The sequence below is a fragment of the Paroedura picta genome, chromosome 1 (genome assembly GCF_049243985.1).
Source record: "Paroedura picta isolate Pp20150507F chromosome 1, Ppicta_v3.0, whole genome shotgun sequence".
NCBI lineage: Eukaryota > Metazoa > Chordata > Lepidosauria > Squamata > Gekkonidae > Paroedura > Paroedura picta.
In genome coordinates, this window is record NC_135369.1 from 103,191,496 (window position 1) to 103,216,837 (window position 25,342).

The window sequence follows — 25,342 nt, forward strand, 5'->3', positions numbered from 1 at the left end:
AAAGGAAAGCTTACTTTGGAAGGACATTGTATATCCAGTTTATAGTAATTACAATTTTGTTTAAATCATCAATGATAATGATAATTTGTGTCAATTTAACTGGAGACATTTTTATATTACTGTTGACATTAGAGGATCTCATATAAGATGTTGTAAATGCATTTATCTCTGTACAAACATGGAAATGAATTTAAAAGAATATGCCATTTTCTAATCTTTGCCCATTTGGGGGCAAACCACCTCCCCCCCACTTCTTACCTGCTGGCATATTGCTCAATCCTGGTGTGAGTGTCATCATGAAAGAGTTGAGGGGACTGGGAAGGACTACCAAACAAAATAAAAAAGGGGAAAAACCGTAAAGAAATCAACACCAATTGACCAACATCTAATTTATAGGAAAAAGGAATGGTTCAAGATATTATTCAAAAAGAAGCTGATGTTTCTGAGGAGTTCATGTAAATATAGCAGCAATAACCCAACATTAAGAAAAACATTAATTTGATTATTTCTACAGTTCATGTCTCATTGGAACAATCAGGAGAGGCAGAGGATCACAGTTATGCATGTAAAGGAGCATGAACTAATTGCAACAGAACATTCAAGAGAAATTATTTAAAGATGGAATGCAGCAGCTTTCCAGGGACAAGTTTTGCTTGTACTTACTCATATTGCTCTGGCCACATACTAATCAGAGTAATTGGTCTGCAGAAGAAAAACAGAACAAAATTATCATGTATGAATAGTGGGGGAGGGGGGGTGGGGAAGCGCAACCTGTTTCTTTATTATTTTGTCCTCACAGAAACTTTATTTTCGTGTCTATTGCTACACAGAAGGAGACTGATATGCAATATGTGATAGGACACAAGCCTTTGGTAAACTAGTACATAAGCAAATGAATCCAAAAACTATTTCCCCTTTCATTCCACAGCAGAAGACAGTGTTAACTGAAAGTGTTATGTAATTCTAAAAATCACTAAAAGTGTGTTTAACTCACTCTAGAACGTTGGTCTTACAAGACCACAGCTTATCATTGTTAATTCAGTTTTACTTTCTCCAGTTTGAATCAATTTTAATAATTAGAAATTTTAAAGAGTTTTCAAGGTTCCTTGTTATAATGTAAACCGCCCTGAGCCTCCGGGGAGGGCGGTATAGAAGTATGATAAATAAATAAATAAATAAATAAATAAATAAAAGTTTGGATTATGTTGAGCAAGAACAGAGAAGGAAGTGGTATGAACACTACATTGGTAAAACTAATTCTGGTAGCTGTTACAGCATTATAATGATGCAGTAAAAGAAAATATTGGACCAGATCACATGAAATTATGTCCACCAATACTCTTGTTTAATAAAATCATGTTTTGAACTTAAGTATATAAAGTACTGCCTATATTTCTCATTGATTCTATTTTCAAAGATAGTATAAAAACACTGACCATAAATTAGAAGCACATTTGCCCCCTTCAGTTGTATTACTAAAAATAAATATGTGCTTAACTTTCTCTAACCCTTTCCAGAAAGACCATCTATTAGATTTGCCACGAAAAGCCATTATCACTATAATGAAATAATGAACACACCATTTATGGATTCCTCAATTCCTCATTTTCACTCCTACTTACAGACTGCATCAATACTTGGTCCCTCTTCTATTGCAGTTTTTCATGACAGAAAATTTTGGTGCATAAGAGGCCAGTCTGTACTTAAACTTACGTTTCCAGATTGTCACCTTCAAGAACTGTTTGCACTGGCAGGTAGCCAAGCCGAGGGTGTTTAGCAAAATACTTCTTTGATCGAAACTTGTTCTTTAGCACCTTGGTGAAATCTCGGACGTCTTCTCCTGATGTTGTCTAGGAAAAATATTTATTTATTTGTTTGTTTGTTTATTTATTTATTTGATTTCTATACCACCCTTCCATATGGCTCAGGGCGGTAAAGAAATCAAATTAAACAAGCTCATTTCTAGTACTGCTAAAACTGTAGGAGAACAGTTCAACCTTCCAAGAGATTCATTGTGTAATCTTAAAGTAGCAGTTTTATTACAAAGGAACTTCAGGAATAGACTGGAAAATGAAATTGCTGAGTTGCTAATTATTACAACACTCAAAACAATGAATGCCCAGGATGTAACAAGGATATTAGGTTCTTATCGCACTACATATGCTAATCTCATTCAATTCTTACATCTGTATTCTCACCAATCCTCCAGAAGGGATATATACCCTATTTATTTTACTTCTTATTTGGATTGGATGGATTAGTATATTGAGATGCAATTAATAGTAGAATGCAATGTAATTTGAAATGGTAGACTGGAATGTATTTCCCTGGTCTGGGGACAGAGGAGAAACACTACACCTCAAAGAAGAGGATGCTGTATGCTCCATGCTTGAGAGGAGACAGACGTGACATAATGACAGGGTTTCAGTTTATTACTCTCAGCATTCCACAATTTAGAAGGGTACATCTGCACATCAATTCCAATTTTGATATATTCCCTTCACTTTGTTTTCCTTCTGGAATTAAACTCAAACAAATGGTAATTATATACACTAAGCTTATTATTTCTGTTAGGTCCTTAAATCTGTTCAATACCTTCATTATACTATATGCTAATTTGCCGCTCACCCTCTACCTATATGTATGGACTGAAAGCTTCCATTTCAATGTATCTGAAGAAGTATGCACACATATGGAAGTATATACATTGAATAAAACCTTGTTGGTCTTAAAGGTGTCACTGGACTCTCTGTCTTCTGGAGTTCTGCTGTCATTTCAGATCTCCAGGCTCCACCTGGAATTTGGCAACCCTACATGGAATACATTCTCTTCCCCACCCACCAGCTACGTTGTTTTCTTATGATCTTCAAGAGATAGGTAAGCTAAAAGAGAATTATTGCTCAGTAGAGATGGGGATTTAATCCAGGTCCTCTCCTGGCCCACTAATCAAACACTCCAGTATACTGGCTCTCAGCTGTATTCCTGCCATTTGGTTAAGTTTGGAACTGCCAATAAAATTCTTTTCAGTATGTATCTCAGTAGCTACTTTCTCAAACATCTGCACTGAAGCAAGTAGTCAGAGATTGTTGTTTGTTGTCCTATTGCCATTGTGAACTGAAACACTGGTGGATTTGAGTAAGGGTCAAAGGAGGAAAAAGTGGGGTTAAATATTATCCAATGGAAAAAATAAAGGGAAAGGGTGGAGGGACACTAGAATTCTGCAAGCTAAACTCAAACAGCCTACGACAGGAGCTGTTTCTATTAATGTAAACAATATAGCATCCTCAAACTACTGCAATGGTAATAAAAGGTGTAAACAAGGAAACTATAAATCGTAAACCTTCTAGTGACCCTACTGAGTCCCAAATTACCAAGATCTTCAAAAAAGAGCACAAAGGATCCCAGTAAAACAAAACCAGCAATTACCTGAACTCATCAAAAACATAAAGCTACAATATTATAATAACATCCTTCTAGAAAGAATCCTTCTAAAAAGCATGTAACATATTCTTGACCTTTTTCTAAAACAGTTTGTTGTCCTTGTGTAATTTCCAAATAATTCTGGAAGGTTTTAAGAGTGGTTTATTGGTTTTTAAGGTGCTGCATGCACAAAATCTATTTCACTTTGCTTGACTTATTGCTCTATTTGTTCTTAGCCAAAAATGAAAAGTGCTGAAGTTAACCTTTTTTCAATTCCATAATTTCCATTTGAAGCTTAAAATTAGAGCGTGGCTTTCCTCCTCCCTGCCTATACAAACCTCTGCCATGGAGTTCAGTTACTTTTGTTTTGGACTTCATTGAGTTCAAATAACTGAACTTTTTAAATTACATGAAGACCTTTTAAAACCTAACTTTCCATATTACTGAAACTGTATAATAAAACAGACTTTAAAATAAATGTTCATAATTGCCTTTGTGCTGATTTATTTAAAGAAGTTGAGATATAGATATATTTTGATCTCGAGTAGATCTGAAGGAATCTAGGGTTGGGCACAAACTGGCTCACAAGCCAAAATTCATCACGAATTCAGACCAATCTGTGTGTCTGAACATTTTCTGAACTGTTGTCCAATTTAGGTTTGAGAATTCAGGCCATTTAAACCTAGCCGCTAAGCAAGGTGGTTTGCCCGTCAGCTCTCATTACATCCTGGATGATTCATTTTGGGGTTTTGGAAATATTCCCCATAGGGAATGATGTAAGTTGCTTAAGGTCCCAAAGATATCTAATTCTCAATGTGCCTTCATCTGTGCATACTTAAATCCAGAGTTGGGATTATCGATAGACTAAAAGCCTCAGGCTTGCAAAAAACCAAAAAACAAATATTGGGGGTGATAGAAGCAAAGTGATAGAAGCAGCACCTGTAGCTTTAAGACATAAATACATTTATTTATTTTTCAATTTATATACTGCCACACCCTAGTTGGTCTCGCGGTGGTTCATATAGTAAAATATTAAAATACAATAAAACTCCAATAACCCCCCCCCCAAAAAAATTACAACAACTGCAAGGCAGCAGTGGTAACAACCCCTATACCCAATCCTGTCCCACCCTGTTCAGCCAGAGGCCAAGTTATCTTCTGGAGAGAGTGGGAACAATTCTGATAGCCCTTGGGGGGATCCTTAGTTGGAATACCGGGATTCTGCCCTGGCTTCAACCGTACACCTGGCAGAAGAGCTCCGTCTTGCAGGCTGTGCAAAGAGCTGACAACTCCAGCAGGGCCCTCAGCTCTTCCGGAAGTTCATTCCACCAGATTGGGGCTAGGACCGAAAAGGCCCTTGCCCGGGTCAAGGTCAGGCGAATGTCCCAGGAGCCTGGGACAACCAGAAGATTCATATCCGGCAGAGTAAAGAGCTTTGCAGGGGCATAAGCAACCAAGAGGTCCCGCAGGTAGGTTCTCATTGGCTACCGCTAGGCAACTACAATAGTACTGCCAGCCTCTAAGGCTTGGTTTCTGACAATAAAAAATAGAAGGAGGGGCCAAGTCCTTTCTAGGACTATGTAGTCTTTGGAGAAGGACTTGATGTGGCCAGGCCTGGCAGCAATCACCATTCAGCTTGCTACAATATGATTTGCTTGGCCTGGCCTGGCTGCTACTGTTCAACAGCAGCTACCTCCTAATAGCCAATGTGTTTGTAGTAGTTAGAGTTTCAGATTATAATCTGCAAGACCCAGGTTTGAATCTCCACTCTGGAATTGAAGCTCAATGGGTAGCTTTGTGCCAGTCACATACTTTCAACCTACTCTCAGTCTAACCTATATCACAGTTTTGAGCGTGAGAATAAAACAGGGGAGAGTGATGTAAGGTGCTCTGGACCACTGTGGAGGAAATCATGCGATGAATAAATAAAACAATTAATAAATATATCTGAAGAACCTGATCACCACAAGAAACATTTGGAATGAGCATACAGTAGATCATGAAGATACAATTTAGGTCCATTTTAAAGCCACAATACTCTTTACCTCTATAAAGTTATACTCCATAAAATGTATTGTTGTCTTCAACATTTTAAGCTTGAACTTTAAAAAATTACTTACTTAAATAGGATAGATCACATGTCAAAGAAAAGCGAGAAAGGCATAGTATGGAATAACCTAAGAATAATCAATTAGAACGAGTCAGTAAATTTGTACTCACTGGTATACAATACTCCACCATTGGGTAATGTAATTTATGACCTTTTGCTGTACGACCAGAGAAGAAGCAGCTTTGGCAGACATCATAGTTAAAATGTTTCAGGCTCCGATATCTGTGGATACAATGGAAGAATACTTGAGCCTCCTATTTGAGGAAGAGTCAAAGGGTTTTTTTTTTTGGCTGAACTCTAAAGGCTATTCAATTTGATGTAAAACTTTAGATAACCTTACTATCTGGTTTTACTACCTTTAGGGTGTATACCATTGCATGCAATGCTAGTGTGATGTCTTTACAACAATGCTACTACCTCAAGCTACATGATATTAGAAGTACTGATAAGCTGACAGGTTAAGCTGTCAAATCAAGCAGTAACTTTTTAATCCTGTGCTTCAGAAGTGTCTTGAAATACTGGGATTTTTCTACTATTAGCAACAGCAAGCAATCTTTATCACATTTAGCAAAGCTGTTTTTAGTACAGTTAGTTTTGTACAGCTCAGTCATTTATGAGTAAGCCATGGAGTATCATTTAACTAGCTTTATTATTGTGTTCATTGGTTTCTGATAATGCAGACATGTCACACTGCAGCCTAATATAAGGAGGATACTGAGTAAAGTCTTTACATAGTATATGCAGTTGTGATCCAGGAAAATTACTTGTACTTCTCCTTCCAACACATCTTCTCTCTGTATCACCAGTGCCCTTTAATGGTATGTACACCTGAGCAATGCAGTCCACACACTAGAAGCCCATCATCACCACCATTTGATTTGATACCAGCTTTTTAGAATGAACTGCATTACTCTTGATCAGGGGTAGTCAAATGTGGCCTTCCAGATGTCCATGGACTACAATTCCCATAAGGTCCTGCCAGCGAATGCTGGGAGGGGCTCATGGGAATTTTAGTCCATGGACATCTGGAGGGCCGCACTGACTAACCCTGCTCTTGATCATTACATGTGTACTAGCCTTTCTCATTACAAATACATACCAGCCTGTTATGTGCAACCTTCAGTCCCTACACCAGAATATATAAGTAATACTTAGAACAGTACAACATCTGTAAAAATAATTCATAAGGCGAACTTTACAGAAGCACATTTTAGTAAAGATTCTGCATATGCGAATTTGCAGCTGCCAAACAGAAAAATTATATACACTTCCTTCCTCAATTACAATTTTTTTTAAACAGCAAGATTTTTTAAAAGCAAGATTAAAAAGTAAGGAATCAAGTTACACTTGTAGACTTGAACATGACAGGATTAGAAAAACCAAAACCTGTATAATAGCAAGAGTATTTATATTTATCTATTTTAAGAGATTCGGTCTTCCAGATACTTTCCTGGAAACAATTAATCAAAGTGTCCATGATACCATATCCTTCTTAAACTGAAGATTCCCTATACAAGATGAGCATCAAGAGCAACCAAATTATTAGGCTAAAATATCCCATGTATTTCTGAAATATTAATGGTTCCTGTATTCCTTTGTCCTAAGGTGAAAGAGATCTGTAGCTATTTTCACACAACATTATTTATGAATTCAGACTAATGCTAGTGAATTTAAGTAAACCACAGTTTTGTCTGATATGTGAATTAAGCCAATGAATAATCTAGCTATACCAAACCTTAGATAACTGTCATCTGCCTTGCTAAAATGAGCCCAATATTTTTCATTTTTTAGTTCCAGACTGAGGAATCCAAAGATGCCTCTCACCTTGGGATGTACAAAATAATAATAGTGAACAAGAACAAATGGTAATTCAACCAATAAATTGAGAGACTTGTATATTTTAAGTATGCATTTACATAAATTAATAACTGACAAAGTTACACATGAAAAGATAAACCAAAGATAAACCAAAATCAATACTGCCTACTCCAATTGGTGGCGACCCCCTTTCACATCATCTAGTACCTGATCCTTTTAACTGGAGAAGCCTTCGGGGAGGGCGGTATATAAATATGAATGAATAAATAAATAACTGGAGATGCTGAGAAATGTTTGGCTTGAAAGGCTGGTGCTGTATGTGAGCCACAGAACAGGAAATTCTTAACAGCTAGAAAAACATTTTGAAGAAAATCCTAATATGAAACTCCACACGGCATCTATGTTAGAGTTTATACAGATTGTGGCATTTCATCAATGCCTAAAATATTCCTTTTCTAATAACTGATGTAGAGGGGGGAAAGCATTGAAGGGATAGGCAGTTCAATATATATGATTTCAGAAGTCAAACGAAATTAAAAGAACCTTGAGCATTAAAAATGCAATCATATTCTTTTCTACAGCAGGCTTGGCTTAATACAGTCCATCAGTGGTCCCCAACCTGCGGGCTGCGGCCCGGTGCCAGGCCGCGAAGGCCATGGCGCCAGGCCGCAGCTCCCTCTCCCCGCCCCCCCCCCACAGTAAAAAACTTCCCAGGCCGCAAGCTTGCGGCCCGGGAAGCTTCTTACTGCGGGAGGGCGGGGAGAGGGAATCAGGGCTGGGCCGCACATCACGCATGCGCGGCCCATGCGGGCGCGGCCCGATGCGCGGGCGTGGCCCAATGTGCGGCCGCGGCCCGATGCCCTGCCGGTCCCCGGCCTCAGAAAGGTTGGGGACCACTGCAGTCCATAATACAGTCTGTCTGGGGCAGACAGGCTACCATCTAGAATCGAGCAATTTCAGCCAGTATTGGTGCACTTTATAGCTAGCTTTAATGCAGATGTCTGCTGTTGCTTTTGTTGCTGCAGTTTGTTTTATTTTCTGATGCATGCATATATGTTTATAATTTAGAGGATTACATTTAGAGACACACAGCCCTATTCTTCATGAATTCCACTTTTAAAATATTGGCCATATAAATCACCTTTACAATTGGATGCTCTGACATTCAGCATAGTGTATATCAATACACAGCTAGTCACCTTTACATTCTCTTTGTGCTCATTGGTGACCTTTCATCTTTTCTTTAATGCATTTCTTTTTCCAATGTTTTTGCCTCCCAAAGGGAATGGTGGAAAGTATTATGTTTATGTAGAGGAAGACAGAATCCAGAGTGCCTTTGGCATACATGGATTTTTGCCTTACTATGGAAGCTGCCCTGTAGCAACGAAACAGCAGCGGCCTCGAGCAGTGCTACTGGTGCAGAATCGGTCTGAGTCATTCATCTTGGATGCTGCAATTAGCTCCTTCTCCTCTCTGGGCTTGTAACCTTTGTCCTGTGATTAACACTTTATGGTTCATTTTCAGGTCAAACTAGGATTGGCTGGTTCTGTGACCTATATCAGGGTTAGTCAACCTGTGGTCCTCCAGATGTTCATGGACTACAATTCCCATGGGAACTGTAGTCCATGAACATCTGGAGGACCACAGGTTGACTACCCCTGCCCTATATGATCTATACTGTTCCACCAAAAACTGTTTAGCTTCAGCACATTCCCTATCAAACCAAGGTTTAGATTTGTAAGTAGAAACATTGACTTTACTAGAACCACATAAGCAAACGCTGTTGTGATCAAATATCCTGAAGAGATTAGCCCACATAATCAAGACTGTGGTGTGCTATGCAGGAGGCAATAGAAAAGCTAATCAAGATGGGAACACATTCCTGATATCGCTCAACTACTGAGATACAATGTCAGCTAGGAATCTGCCACAGAACAGGGTGTTATAATCTGTCTGTTTCTTGACACAGCATGGTATTCAGTTTACCTAAAGCCGACAATTGGACATTCCTTGCAGATGTTGCACTTGGCCTGATGTTTTGCTGTTTCTGCAGCTGCCACTCTGTGCAGAACAGGTAGCCACACCATTGATTGAGGTTCCAGATGCATCCAGTCTATGAATTGTTTGACACTGATTTCTGGTTTGTTGTTGTTCTGATGAATAGGAACAAGATCAGAAATATATTTAAATGTTTATTTTTACATGTTTTTACCCCATTGCTTTTTAAACAAAGAAACTGTCTCCATGAGGAAACACAGGGAAATTCCACCGCAACTAAAACATAAGCAATGCAAATGTTACTGCCATCAATACGGTTCAATCAACTAGGAAGGACAATTTTCAATTATCTGAGATTCTAACCTAACTGAAGTGCATGCTGCGTCAGTGCAGCAATACAAACTGATGACACACAATGAGAGAGGACTACTTTTACTTACGTATCTAAAAACTAAAAACAAAGACATTTTACTACTCCATACAAGTACAGTGACCAACAAAATCATTCCTATTAATCACTAAAATGCCTTTCAGAAGGTTAAAATCTTATATGCCCTGTTCTTATGCCCTGCAGAAGAATAGTCCTGTTGGGTCAAAGGGATTTCCAAAGGAGTTCACAAGGCTGTCCTAAGTTCAGAAGACAGGGTCCTTCAGATTCCAGGTAGTAAAAGGGTTTAAAGATAAAAAACTATCACCTTCCGCTGAACCCAAAGCAATTTTGCAGCCAGAGAAGGTTTGTCATTATTAGCTTGATATACAGATTAGCAAGAGCCTCTTGTGGCGCAGAGTGGTAAGACAGCCGACATACTGTCTGAAGCTCTGACCACAAGGCTGGAAGTTTGATCCCAGCGGCCGGCTCAAGGTTGACTCAGCCTTCCATCCCTCCGAGGTCGATAAAATGAGTACCCAGCTTGCTGGGGGGTAAACGGTAATGACTGGGGAAGGGAATGGCAAACCACCCCGTATTGAGTCTGCCAAGAAAATGCTAGAGGGCGTCACCCCAAGGGTCAGATATGACTCGGTGCTTGCACAGGGGATACCTTTACAGATTAGCACAGTGGCAGGGAGGATGTGCTAACTGAAGCTTCTGGACTTCTTTAAGGCTTGCTTCACGTACAGCATCCCACAATACTCAGAACCTGTAAGTTACAGCAGCACGGATTGGCTTCTATTATTGTTCACTAGATTATCCATGAGACAGAGAGGTAGATACACATCTTTGGACTCAATCTTTGCTCATGTGGAAGCTCCATGAAAATACTGAAGCTCCTGCAGTGAGATGTGAAAAGCCCTGGAGAAGCCCAGTCTCAGATATCCTTCACATGGCATTCTACAAAGCAGTAATTATGCTTCTCTGCTACAACTACAAACTGATCTATTTTTCCCCATCTTTCATAGATTAATACCATTAATAACTATATGGATGACTGATTTACATGAAAATATAGTTCTATGTACCTGTTTGGTTTTGTTTCTTTCAAAGTTGGTGCATCTCCAAATGCCTAACTAAATTTGAGTCTGTGAGGCAAGCACCCCTGATTCCTCACAAGGGTTAATGCATGTGGGTAATAGACCCATTCCATCTTGCAGAGGTTACTAATTGGGCTTCTCAGTCTGCAGAACTTTTATCATCTTTAAAATCAAAGTAAGGAATGGAATAACTGGCTCATCATGAGAAGCTGTGAGCCATGGGATGGGAGGGGAAAAATCAGGAGTGATGAGGTAAATTTCTATAGTGTTCTAGCAAGAATACATCCTGATTGGATTGTCGTCATCACCCGATGACTGTTGGTCAGAAAGTTACTGGGCTGAAAACCTTGAGAAGAGGCCTAGCTTGGATTCTGATGAAATAAAAACTCAGTTATGACATGATTAATTTGCAAATTGAAAGCAACATAGAGAATGCTGAAGCTAAGACCTCTGATTTCATGACTGTAAGATTGTGCCATCTAAAGCAGATATTGAATGTATTAGTTAAGCTAGTTTTCTTGTTTTCTTTGCTACATTATTTTTATAAATAGGTGTTGTCAATAGATACAATTTGTTAATTACCTCAATAAACTTGATATATATATAGTTTATAAAGAGTGTTTTCTTCTGCACACCAGCTCTGGGAACCCAATGAGTTCACGGCTGGACTCCTTGACAGGGCCAGAATAACTCAAGAATGTATTCAAACCTTCCAGAATGAAAGCAGAACTAAATTTATTACCTGCTGGAAACAGCTGCGGACACTGGGTTCAATATTACTGCCTCCAAAAGCAGCTACTTCACCAAGCTGTCGTGGGATTTGGATAGCATCATGAAGCAATAAGCCAAGCTGCCTCTGGTCACACATTTCTGTAGGTCCTGCCACTTCCTTAAAGAGATCTGGAATCCATACAAAAAAGAATATTACTCTGTTTACCTTTGTATTAACAAGATCAGCAGTAGCAGTTCCATCCTGCACCCAAGTAAAAAAGTTACCTATTTCAAAGTGTCTAACACTTTGATGACACACTGACTAAAACTTGCTCCAACTGGCCCTCAGTGGGGAATATGGACACAATAGAGAGGGCATTCCCCCACTGAGGGCCAATCTTACACCATAAAGTATGTCTCCAGTATTAAGTAGCACTGCAACAGTACCAGATGCTCCCAACAATGCTTGAACTGAAACAAGTATGTATCAGAGGCCATCTAGTCCAACCCACTCCTCAATGCAGGTTCATCCTAAGGGATCCAGGATGAGTTTTTTGTCCAGTCGCTGCTTGAAGACTGCCAGTGAGGGGGAGCTCACCACCTTCTTAGGCAGCCAATTCCACTGCTGAACTACTTGACTGTGAAAATGTCCTGATATCTAGCCAATATAATTATCTACGTAGTTTAAACCCATTACTGTGAGTCGAATCCTCTGCTGCCAACAGGAACCTTTCCCTGAACTCTTCTGAAAACCTATCAAAAACTTAAAGATATTATCTGATACAGTATAGTATCTGTTCAGAATAGATCTGAAAGGAATGGCATTTACTGTGTAACCTGTGGTAAGGTGCAACCTAGAACACTCATAAAATATTGGTCTGATCATTTTCATAAAGCTTTTTATTTTATGTTTTAAAATAATTTTTTTTGCAATATAACATTTTGACATTCCTTTGCTATATTTTGTGGCAACTGATGGAACCCATTTTAAACATAAAATTACATTTAAAAGAATAGTTTGTATCTCTCCAGCTGATTACAGCATGAAGAGCAAACATCATCCTATGTAACTAGGACAACGGCCAACAAAATAACCTGCTTCCACTTTTGAAGACAGTTAAAGTATGTCTTCTCTCGACTATTTACTACTTACTACTTCATTGCTGTAACATTTTTCAGTTCTTTCAAACTTTCCCTTGAGAATTCTTCCTTTGCTATAAAAGTGTAAAGTATGCACCAACTTGAAATTCATGTCAGAGCATAGGTATTACAACAGCTTATTTGTTTCCAAGAAGATAAAGATGGCTTTAAGTTTTAATCCTACCATATACAGAAAGATGGTAGAATATATACATTCATGTACAGGGCTGCAGTTCTAAACCATCACCACAGATTAAAGCAGTACAAGTAGGGATGTGTGAAAGGAAATGTATCAACTACAGCACCTGTAAAGGAATTGATTCAAGGCACAGTTCTTTTTGAGTTTGCTTCTGGTGATGGCCTTAGGCACTATGTTTACAGATTTGATTAGAATGCTAGCTCACTTGCAACTGAAGCTGAAATATTTCACAAGCTCAAGCCTTACAGCAAAACAGGACTGTAAAGCCATCACCTATTAACACAACAGTAATACCTTAGTATATTGTTTGCAGCCATGTTATCAGACAACTACAACTACTCTAACAAACCAGTCCACACTTTATTGTTTGCACGTTTCATAAATTAAACATATGCATGTGCTTTAGATGCAGTCTGTCTCAACAATAAACAAAAGTACACAGAACAATGAATGTTTCTATCCTTACTACACAAACCAGGAAAAGTAATTTTCTCATTCTCTACCAGAGAGCACCTGAAATTTAATACCACTTGTGTTTTATTGAATTATGTTTAAAATAGAATCATAAAATCATAGAGTTGGAAGGGGCCATACAGGCCATCTAGTCCAACCCCCTGCTCAATGCAGGATCAGCCCAAAGCATCCTAAAGCGTCCAAGAGAAGTGTGTATCCAACCTTTGCTTGAAGACTGCCAGTGAGGGGATCTGAATTACTCTGACTGTGAAATTTCTTTTCCTGATATCTAGCCTATATTGTTGTACTTGTAGTTTAAACCCATTACTGCGCGTCCTTTCCTCTGCAGCCAAAGGAAACAGCATCCTGCCCTCCTCTAAGTCAGTGGTCCCCAACCCCCGGTCTGGGGACCGGTACTGGTTCGTGGATCAGTCAGTACCGGGCCGCGGCTCCTCCTCGTCCTCCTCCCCAGCTGGTGCCTCGGGGACTGCCCTGCCACTCTGCTGCTAGATCACCTTTAGTGCTCTCCAGTGGCCGCCTTGGCTTGGGCTCCCCCTTGGTATGGCACCGCACAGCTGCTGCTGGCAGTGCCCCCCAGCGGGTGGTGGGAAGTCAGGGGCACCGGCAGGAAAGCAAGTGGAGCAGGGGCTCAGGCGGCGGTGGCGACGTCCCTCAGCAAAAGACTACCCCCCTGGGCTTCAGTAAAATTGTCAAGTGTTGACCCGTCCCCAGTGATAAAAAGGTTGGGGACCACTGATCTAAGTGACAACCTTTCAAATACTTAAAGAGGGCTATCAAAGAAAAGGCGAAGCTCCTTTATATGAAACTTATACTCACATCTGTACTTCTCCTCCAGAAGGCCCTTGGAAAGAGACATCAAGCCAATTTTTAGGGACTGCACTCTGATTTTTCCAGTACGGCCTCTGAAATTTTAATGGAAATAATATTAACCATTTGGCAGATTAGGGCTCAGTTTGAGTAAAACAACAAAAGCACTAGTAAATATATCTGTAGGCTTCAGTTTGTATATTACTAGATCACATCTATAATTTTCCTTTGCAGAAGTTCCTTAGTACAGACATGAAATATTTCATTTCTGTACAGACATTTAATATCAATTACTACATATTGACATTTTGATGGTATAGCATCATAACATGTTCTATTAATGTAATTTACAAAGTTGCACGCAGCTAGGGGCCACGCAGCACAGCGTGACAGGGTCTCTGAAGAGAACCAGAATGAACGAGTAGGTTCATATAGAGAAAGCAGCATGGGTCCCAGAACTCCTCTTCCAACTCCTTGTACGACAGATTTTCAAATAGAAGTTGGCTTTAATACCAACTCAAAGAAGTCTCCAAGCATCTTACAATTGCCTTCCCTTCCTCTTCCTACAACTAACATCCTGTGAGATAGGTGGGACTTAAAGAACTCTAAGAAAACTATGACTCATCCATGGTCACCCAGCTGGCTTCATGTGGAGAAGTGGGGAACTAAACCAGGTTCTCATATTAGAGCCCACCACTCTTAATCGCTACACCATACTGGCTCTCAGCTGCTTTTATGTTCACTGGCATTTAAAAAGTCTGAGGAAGTAAGTTCTAGAAAGTTCTATTCAACTCAAGAGCAGATGAGATTTTATTTGGTGCAAAAAAAAGTAGCAATCTATATATCTAATGCACAAGGCCTCCCTCAGACACCACTTCTAATATAAATGATTGGTTCTTTATTGTTTATATAAAATAATTCCCTAATAGGAAGAACACTGGTAAAGAATTGTTTGGCAACATCCAGTACTCAAATTTCCACCCTTAAAATTAGAGTACAAAGAACATATCCATAAATAATGGTCAAAATATATTACAGTGTTCATGGATTATGGTTAAGATCTCTTTTGCTGATTTAGAGAGAATTTTAAATGTGCAATGGCTTTTCACTGGAAGGTATTAGTTATATGTATCAATTATAACTGTTCCCAGACTATACTTTTACATAACAAAGTCTGTGCCCAGTGGCGCCCTTAAAACCAACAGAGTTTTATTTCAGGTATAAGCTTTCGTATGCACACACATTTCCTCAGATACAATGAAATGGGAATTACCAGTCCATACATAAAGGTAGAGGGTAAGAAATATATTAGCATATAGGGACCAAACAGGAATAACAAGCTTAGTTCATAAGGTTATTGATTGTTTGGGTTAAATTCAGGGAGGGGAAACATAGCGAAGTAAATAAATATAATGTACAAATCCCATTTCACCGCATTTGAGGATGTGTGCACGCATATGAATAATATACTATACTGAGGAATATAGTGAGGAATAATATACTCTGTTTCTCCCGAAAATAAGACATACCCATAAAATAAGCTGTAGCAGTATTTCTAAGCATTTGCGCAATATACGCCATACCCTGAAAATAAGCCATACCCATAAAATAAGCCATAGCAGGATTTCTAAGTGTTTGCGCAATATACGCCATAGAAGTAAAGCTGTGGCTGTGGTTACTCAGCACTGTGGGTGCAAACACTTTTTGGGTCTCTCTTTTAACCTTTTTCAAAAAAGTTGCATTTGATTTTGGTGAAGTAGAGTAACAATAGAATCCTAATTAAGTTTCACACTTCTAAACCTACTCACCAAAAAGGCCTAAATCTATTGTTCTTATGGTATTTTTTAAAGACTTCTAAGACTCAGATACTTCTTAAACAGCTCATACGTACATACGTACGTACGTACGTACGTACGTACATACATACATACATACATACATACGATGTTTGGGTAACTAGCAGTGCACTAATGTAATGTCAGACAAATGTGAAATGCTTACATTACAGCAGTGGTCCCCAACCTTTTTGAGGCTGGGGACCGGCGGCAGCAGGGAGGGCGATTGCCCGGCTGCACATGCCGCGCATGCACGGCCGGGCCACGCATGGCACATATGCTTCCCTCTCCCCCCTTCCCACAGTAAGAAGCTTCCCGGGCCACAAGCTTGTGGCTTGGGAAGTTTTTTACTGCGGGGGGGGGGCGGGGAGAGGGAGCCGCGGCCCAGTGCAAGGACCGGTTGGGGACCACTACATTACAGTACCTGCACTGATTATTCGTTGCAGCAGAGGGTAGTAAAGTTGCTGTCTTTTCAAGACTATTTATTTTTAAAGCATAAAGTAGTTTCCAATTGATTAGCAGGTCAAATTTTCATCTTGCATAATAACTCGGCACTGTATATAGCAGATTATTGCCATTTTAAGTAATCCAACATGTTGGGCCACATATGTGTAGGGAGGGTGAGGTTAGGGTGGGTTAGGGAGGGAATTGGTAGCAGCTAGGTTAAATTAGATTAGTTAGATTGGTTAGGGCCAGTGAGAGGGAGGAGCTACAGCCGCTCTACCCAAGGTATTGCAGTAATTAGATAAGGTTGGGGCCAATATACAGGGCACTACTGGCTGTGTCTAGACATGGCATGGTCTGCCAGACAGGAACGACAGAGTGGGCATGGAAGGGGAGAGGGGGTTATAACCCAACCTGGGAGAACTATTCCAGCACTTCTGGGCCAAGGGAGGTATGGCGGTGGGAGGAGGTTCAATAATAGCGGGAGAGTGGCACACGCAGGTCCAGAAAGGCCCCGACCATGGAAACACGGTCGGCGGCCTGGTCGATGTGCTCGCTGTCCTTCAAACCTCCGTCCCATCCCCAAATTTGTAGGAGAGAGGGCTAGGGCGGAGCCGGTGCTGATGCTATGCAATGCCAGGTCGATCAAGAACAAATCCTCAACCCTGCGGGATTATTTCGCAGGGCATGGGGTAGACCTGGCATGCATCACCGAGAGCTGGGTGCGTGAAGGTGAAACAGTCGCCCTTAAAGATCTTGCGCCACCCGGCTTCTCAGTCCTCCATCAGCCCCGGCTCCATGGTAGGGGGGGTGGGGTGGCGATCCTGGTCCGGGACAGCTATGCCTTCAGGGCTCTCCCAGCACCATCGATCCCAGGAGTTGAATGTGTCGGCCTGACGTGGGAATCGGTCGAGAACGTGGCCATCTGGGCGGTGTACCGTTCACCCACTGCCCCGCCCGATGCCCTGCTGGGCCTGCTGGAGGCGGCGGCCGCCTGGACATTGCAGATCCCCAAATTATTAATTTTGGGGGACTTTAATGTCCATGCGGATTCGTCGGCTCCAGGACTTGGCCTGGACCTGGTGTCGGCCATGGCGACACTGGGGTTCTCGCAGTTTGTTGCTGGTCCCACTCATCAAGCTGGCCACACCCTAGATTTGATCTTTGGTGCTGGTGTTGAGATCGATCTGGTGGCTAACAACATCGTTCCGTGGTCTGACCACCATACCCTGAAGGCTCGCCTACGGATGCCACCCCTCCCCTGTTTGGGTGACGGACGCATTCTAGTCCGCCCACGGAGACTTATGGAATCCGAAGGATTCCTGAATGCTCTGCGGGACCCGATGCCCTCCGGTGTCTCGTTGGAGGCCTTGGTAGAGGACTGGCAGTCCCGCCTGTTGGCCGCCATTGACGAGATAGCCCCTGAGCGCCCTCTCCGCCCTCGCCTCAAGCAGGCTCCGTGGTTTACCGCGGAGCTTCGGGAGAGGAAGAGGGAGGTGAGACGGCTAGAGCGAGTGTGGCGGAAGACCCGCGACGAAGCTACAAGAACATCTCATCGCACGCTTATGAGGGCGTATGAGATGGCGGTGAAAGCGGCAAAGTGTGACTACTTTGCTGCGGAAATCGCGTCCGCTAGCTCTCGCCCAGCCCAATTATTTAGGGTAGTTCGGACTCTTACAGCCCTCGAAGGAGGGCACCAAAATAGTAGACAATTGGAACTTGGCTGCGAGGCTTTTGCGAGCTATTTTGCGGATAAGATCTTGTCGCTCCGTCGTGACCTTACTGCCACAGTTGATACAGTTTGTGAACTAGAAGCTCCGTGGCCGTTACGGGGGATCAGGTTTGATGGCTTCAGGCGGCTCTCTTTATCCGAAGTGGACAAATTGCTAGGGTCAGTGAGGGCGACCACTTGCCCCCTTGACCCCTGTCCGTCGTGGTTGCTTAAGACCAGCGACCCACGGATAGGTGTTCCCCTGAGGGAGATTATAAACCTCTCCCTTACATCGGGAGAATTCCCTCAGCGGCTCAAGGAGGCAGTGGTTCGCCCTCTTCTGAAAAAACCATCGCTGAATCCGCGGGACCCCGCCAGCTACCGCCCGGTATCGCATCTTGCATTCCTGGGCAAGGTGGTTGAGAGGGCCGCCGCGGACCAGCTCCTAGCATTTTTGGAGGAAACTTCGGCCCTTGATCCATACCAGTCTGGCTTCCGTCCTGGCCATGGGGTGGAGACCGTGCTGGTCGCCCTGACAGATGATCTCCGGCGCCAGCTAGACCGGGGCGGGTCGGCCATTCTCGTGTTATTAGATCTGTCAGCCGCATTTGATGTGGTTGACCACGAGCTCTTGGTTCACCGCCTCGCTGATACTGGGATTGGAAGGGTGGCTCTTAAATGGCTATCCTCCTTTCTAGAGAACAGGTCACAGAGGGTCGCTGTGGGGGAGGAGTTATCCGACTCCTTTGCACTCCCATGTGGGGTGCCACAGGGAGCGGTGCTCTCCCCCACGTTATTTAACATCTATATGCGTCCCCTGGCTCAGCTGGTACGGAGTTATGGGCTTGGGTGTCATCAGTACGCTGATGATACCCAGCTCTATCTCTTGATGGATGGCCGGCCAGATCTCCCCCCAGAAAAATTCGCCAGTTGTTTGGAAGCAGTGGCTGGATGGATCAGGAGGAGCCGCCTGAGACTCAACCCCTCCAAGACAGAGGTCCTTTGGCTAGGCCGAAGGGAGCAGGAACAGGAAGCGCGTCTTCCCTGCCTGGACGGGGTACAATTGTCATCTGTGCCCCAAGCCAGGAATTTGGGAGTGATTCTGGATACCTCACTTTCCATGGAGGCCCAGGTCACTAAGGTAGCTCGGACGGCGTTTCTCCATCTACGCCAAGCTCGGCTACTAGCGCCCTACCTGCCCCCGGAACACCTGGCCACTGTGATCCATGCAACGGTTACTTCTAGATTAGACTTCTGTAACTCGCTCTACGCGGGCCTACCCTTGTCTCTAACCCGGAAGTTACAGCTGGTACAGAATGCAGCTGCACGGGTCCTCACTAACTCATCTTGGAGGTCCCATGTTCAGCCTCTGCTGAAGCAGCTGCACTGGTTGCCAGTTTGTTTCCGGATTAGGTTCAAGGTTTTGGTATTAACCTTCAAGACTATACGCGGCTTGGGTCCTGCATACTTGAGGGACCACCTATCTCCTTATGCCCCCCGCAGGGTACTTCGCTCTGCGGGTAAGAATCTGCTGATGATCCCAGGACCCCGGGAGGCACGCCTGGCCTCGACAAAGGCCAGGGCCTTTTCGGTCCTGGCCCCTACCTGGTGGAACGAGCTCCCTGAAGAGCTGAGGGCCCTGTCGGAGCTCTCTGAGTTCCGCAGAGCCTGCAAAACGGAGCTCTTCCGCCAGGCGTTTGTCTAAGGCCGGGTGATGGCCCGGGGCTAAGATCGGACCCCTCCCCGGAGGGGGGAGGCCAGTATTAGACTGACCTGGTTCCCCAGATTGTTCCACCCTATGCCCAATTATCCATCCGTTCCCTTCTGCTCATCCAGTGGGCCTGTACGGGAATAGTTTTTAATCGCCATCATTGTGACTCAGTCATTATTTTAATGGGGTTTTAATGGGGAATTTTAATGGTTAATATATTGTATTTGTATTAAAACATTGTGAACCGCCGCGAGCCGGTTTCCGAGAGCGGCGGTCATACAAATCAAATAAATAATAATAATAATAATAATAATAATAATAATAATAATAATAATAATAATAATAATAATAATAATAATAATAATAATAATAATAATAATCCTATGCGGTCCTCCTTAAGTAATCACTGTTTCTTGCTGGCACTAATTTCATTGTAGAAATTTGAATCTCATCTGGACATCACTTTATCTTTACAATTTATTATTGTTACTATTAATTTAGAAACTGTATATTCTACCCGTTAAGAGAATTTCTCAGGCAGATCAGAAAGTATTTACTCCGTCCAGTTTGAAAAAAAGAACAAGAAAGCAAGCAAGCTGCAAAGAAGAAAAGCCTGATGAGGACCATAACATGATCCTCTGTGTACATATATGCCATGGGTTTCCTCAGAGATGTTCCTGCTAATATTAGTTCTCATAATCTATTTCTAACAGATTGTGAACCTTCTGTGCTCTAATCATAAATGTTTCAGTTGAATGAAAGTATCCAGTCAGCAATAGAAAGGAGTAAATAAAACAACGAAGAAAATTCAGGCAGAGGTGTGTTTGTGAGAGTGAGTGTGAAGAATGGGGATTTGGAATTATCTCTAAATAGTATAGTATGATATGGTATTTATTAGCTGTTGTCACAATCCTCTGAATGGACTAAATCAAATTGCTTCTAAAGTTAGGTATAATGGTATAAAGGAAGAAACCTTCAAAATGTTATGTGATGATTCTACATGCTATCATATACTGGAGTTAAAGTACTTATCCCATCTTATGCTGTTATTTTAAGTTTTTGGAAAATAACTAGACATGTCCTATAAGTAGACATGTGTTAAGGCTGGCACAAGTTACAAATGAAATTTATTTCCTCCCTTGGAAGGGGTTAAAAGATAGCTTAACCAAGAGGATTGAAACTAATTACAATTGTATCATAAAGTTTATGCTGCGGGCAGTCAGTAGGAAAATGAAACAGCTAAAACGTATGAGTCTATCAAATATCAGCCCAGCTTATGACTCTTATTGTAACTCTTAAATGATTAGCTCTCCAGATTCATTCTTCATGAGATACATATTTCCCAGGTCCCTACTTAGGACTTTTTGTGACCTTTTCACATAAATATAGTCCAATCCTTTAGTTTTCTACAAATATGGAAAGACTACATTTTAAGTATGAACCTATCCCAGCTATGATACCTCATTAGGTTGACTTCTCAGAAACCAATCTCTGACACCTTGGATTTCAAAAACCTGCACCATTCATTTGTTTTATTCGTAGGCCACCCTTCTCTGCAAGCCGGCTCAGGGTGGTTAAAAACATTTAAAAACCTGTACATACATAGCTAAAACTGTTAAAAACAATTATTAAAATTATCAACATAAGGGAAGTGCTCTGACCAAATTTCCCATGGTGAGGGAGGAGAAAGGAGAGGAGGGAGGGCTGTCTCGCTTTTGATTATTTTGTCCTCAACTGTATGTCTGTCGAAAGAGCACTGATTTGTGGGACCTTTGGAACTTTGATAGTTCTGACAGGGCCTGGATCTCTGTCAGTGAAGCAGCAGGATGCGCCAGATGATAGGTAGGTCTAACGGCCGTGAACAGAGGTATAGGAAGATAGGCCACATTTTGCATACCATTTTCAAATTACCAGCCCAGCAGGAGCTCTGCAATAATGGTAATGATATAAATACAGGGTATGTTTCAGATGCCCTGTCATCTACTGACATCAAATGCTTATTCAATGAAGAATCTTGCATTATGTCAACAAAAGCACAACTGAAATCACTCCGAGGACAAACTTTTATATAAGTAAAGCTATCACAATGCTGGCTAAAAAAAAGCATTTTTTGATCACACACACACACACACACACACACACACACATATATAATGGGACTTATATACCATCCCACCTGGCCAGCCGACTGGTGCCCTGGTGTCGCATCACTGATACCATCCTGAACTTTTTATTGCTAGGAACTTGTTTAAGCCTTTCAGGTCTACGATGGGTCTCATTTCTCCTTTTATTCTTGATGAGAAAGTATCTGAAGCAGAACTCTAAGTGCCTAGCCTATCTTTTTCACTGATTGCTTTCTTGCTCAGGAGAGTGTTGACTTCTGCAAACAGTTTCAAAGAGGGGGTGGGAGGATGGAATGATGGGGGAGCAGATGTTGGAAGAGAGGTCCCCAACAGCAATAGCATACCCTATGGAGATTTGTTTTGGGAGTTGTCCTGCCAGGTGATTCAATGAGATCCTAGTTCTTCTGTTGTTACACATGCAGGATGCAGACTGTAATTGTCACAAGTTCTGTTTCATAGGTTTAGCTTCAGACAACTGGGATCTGGCTTTTCCCCATGGAGTAGGGCAGCAGTCCCCAACCCCTGGGCTAGGGACCGGTACTGGTTCGTAGATCAGTCGGTACTGGGCTGCGGCTCCTCCTCCTCCATGGCTGCTGCCTCGGGGGCTGCCCTGCCACTCTGCCTCCAGCTCTCCAGTGGCTGCCATGGCTGGGGCTCCCCCTTGGCGTGGCACTGGGCAGCTGCTGCTGGCAGCACCCCCCAGCAGGCAGCGGGTAGTCAGGGGCGCCGGCGGGAAAAGCAAGCGGAGCAGCGGCTCAGGCGGTGACAGTGATGTCCCTCAGCAAACGACTACCCACCCCGGGCCTCAGTAAAATTGTCAAGTGTTGACCAGTCCCCAGTAATAAAAAGATTGGGAACCACTGGAGTAAGGAATCTTCTTTTCTGCTGGGCCTGGGGTTGACTGACTAGAATATAAGCAGGTCTACCAAAGTATGAAGGATGAGAAATTAAATGAGCTGAGTATTGCAGCCCCAGTGTTTTAGCCATAAGCTTGTCTTTTATTAAACACCTTGTTAGTATTGATCCTGAACAGGTCTGGAAGAGTAGGTATATTTTTCTGTTGCAGGATTCTTGTGGGAGTACAGTGGGGAATTTGAGACAGGAGTGGCAACCTAATGCTACTGCCACACATGGCGTGCATGAGACATTGATTTAAAGTGATCTTGCCATTTGGATGAGTTGAACATTATAAATGTGAAGCTCTTTGCCGGAGGAGTACATGAATGGTTCTGACATGATGCCTTTGAGGGAAGACTTGGAGGCATAATCCTCCTCCCTATCTTCATAATCAGAATCATTGTTATAATCCAAGTCCTGTAGTCTGTTCACCTCTTTCTGGGGGGTTTGTGGAAGACCCTAATCATCCATCTGATATAGTTCTGCTTCCACTTTGTTGTAACCAAGGGGAGCACATGGATCTCAGTCTTAGTTATGGTAGGCACACTGGATATCTTGGAATGGCAATCGAGATGATGTCAAATACAAGTTCATTGGAACCGAATACAGAGGTGGTTCTGAACAGTGAGATGAAGAGAGCTGATGACATGGGATGGGATTCCAAGTCCTGGATTTCACCCTCTGAGAGAAAACAGGATGGTGAGTGACATGATGGAAAAGCTTTTTTTGGAATGGGAATTGATTCTCTAACTAGTTTCAAGGAAGTTCTGTGAAGATCAGGTCCTTGTGACGAAGGAGAAGACAACTTCCATCTAGAAAACTTCTCTTCTTGCTTGTGTTTATGTCGAACCTTCTTCAATGATGGTTCCAAGAAGCTTTGCTCCAGAGACACAGAGACAGTGCTTATGGCTTTACATCTGTCTGGAGTGGTCAATTTCGGTGTCAGAACCATGGGAACCAAGGATGTTAAGATCCTTCTTTTGGAAGCAGAAGGCAGCACAGTATGGGATCTTTGTCTTGAATGGTGCAGAAAATGGTTTTATGCAGAGCTTTCCCCCAAAGTGGGAAAGTCTGCCTGGTGGAAGAGCTCCATCTTACAGAAGAGCTCCATTAAGCAGGGCCCTCAGCTCTTTCAGGAGCTCATTCCACTAGGTTGGGGCCAGGACCGAAAAGGCCTTGGCCCCAGTTGAAGCCAGGCAAATGTACTGGGGGCCCGGGTCAGCCAGTAAATTCATATTCGCAGAGCAAAGAGCTCTGCAGGGGGCATAAGCAACCAAGTGGTCCCACAGATAGGTGGGACCTAGGTCACGTAAGCCCTTAAAGGTTAATACCAATGCCTTGAACTTAACCCGGAAACAGACTGGTAACCAGTGCAGATGACGAAGCACTGGCTGAATATGGGCCCTCCAAGATGTCCTAGTGAGGACCCTAGCAGCCGCATTTTGTACCAGCTGTAACTTCCGGATCAAAGACAAGGGCAGTTACAGAAGTCTAATCTGGAAGGGACCGTTGCATGAATTACTGTGGCCAAGTGGCTAATCTGGAAGGGACCGTTGCATGAATTACTGTGGCCAAGTGTTCCGAGGACAGGTAGGGCACTAGTAGTGAGGCTTGGTGAAGATGGAGAAAGTAGCTGTCCAAGCTACTTTAGTGACCTGAGCCTCCACTTGGTTGATAAGGGGGGCATCAAATGTCACACCCAAATTCCTGGCAACTGGTGCAGGTGTTAATTGCAACCCGTCCAGGCATGGGAGATGTGCTTTCTGATCCTGCCTCCTTCTTCTTAACCACAGGACCTCTGTCCTGGAGGGGTTGAGTTTCAGGTGACTCTGCTTGAACCATCCAGCCACTGTTTCCAAATAACTGGCAAATGCATGGGGGGGGGGGAGTCTGGCCAGCCATTAGTAAGTAGAGCTGGGTGTCATCTGGGTGTTCTTCCTGTGTTGTGTCTCGCCGGCTTATTGGCACGTGGGTGCAAATGCTCTGTTCGGTTTTCTCTTTGATGATAAAAGCCTAGCTGTAGTGAGAAAGAATTTTGGCATGCAATTTGTGTGTGAATGGGGGATTGGCTATATGAGTCCTAGTTATATGTTAGATCCCTACTTTTAACAATGCCTGCCTATCACAATGGTTCCTACCAGTGCCCTGTGGACTTGAATAAACAGGTATTGAACTTTTCTTTAAGAGATGCCTCAGCTTGTTTTGTGCATCTCTTGGGGTTGCCTTTAGGTTTATGACAACAATGAATGGTCAGCATGAGTAGAGGTGACCAATGAGTCTGGAGGCTTCTCTGGGTGTTTGTGCCAATCCTGTTTAGGTGGTGGTTCCAAGGAGCTACATTTGGGGATACTGGAGCAGAACCTGTAGCTTTTTCTAAATATTTTGCTGGGGCCAAGGCAGTTAGGTTGGGTCTCAGAACAGAAGATGCTTTTTCTCAGAGCATTGTTTTTAGTTAGAAAACTTTATCATACCTT

At 42.6% G+C, this 25,342-nt stretch overlaps 1 protein-coding gene across 8 annotated transcripts in view; it reads right to left on the bottom strand.

Annotated features, from left to right (window-relative positions):
• The window catches only part of UTRN (utrophin), a 503,173-nt gene that overhangs the window by 32,539 nt on the left and 445,292 nt on the right, over window positions 1–25,342 (bottom strand). For all 8 annotated transcript variants that reach the window (XM_077350828.1, XM_077350839.1, XM_077350815.1 and 5 more), the window contains 7 exons: window positions 14,157–14,242; window positions 11,559–11,716; window positions 9,335–9,501; window positions 5,641–5,752; window positions 1,714–1,850; window positions 664–702; window positions 259–324 (listed from right to left, as the gene is read on the bottom strand). In XM_077350828.1, coding sequence (XP_077206943.1) covers window positions 259–324; window positions 664–702; window positions 1,714–1,850; window positions 5,641–5,752; window positions 9,335–9,501; window positions 11,559–11,716; window positions 14,157–14,242 — 765 coding nt within the window. The remainder of the gene's footprint in view (window positions 1–258; window positions 325–663; window positions 703–1,713; window positions 1,851–5,640; window positions 5,753–9,334; window positions 9,502–11,558; window positions 11,717–14,156; window positions 14,243–25,342) is intronic.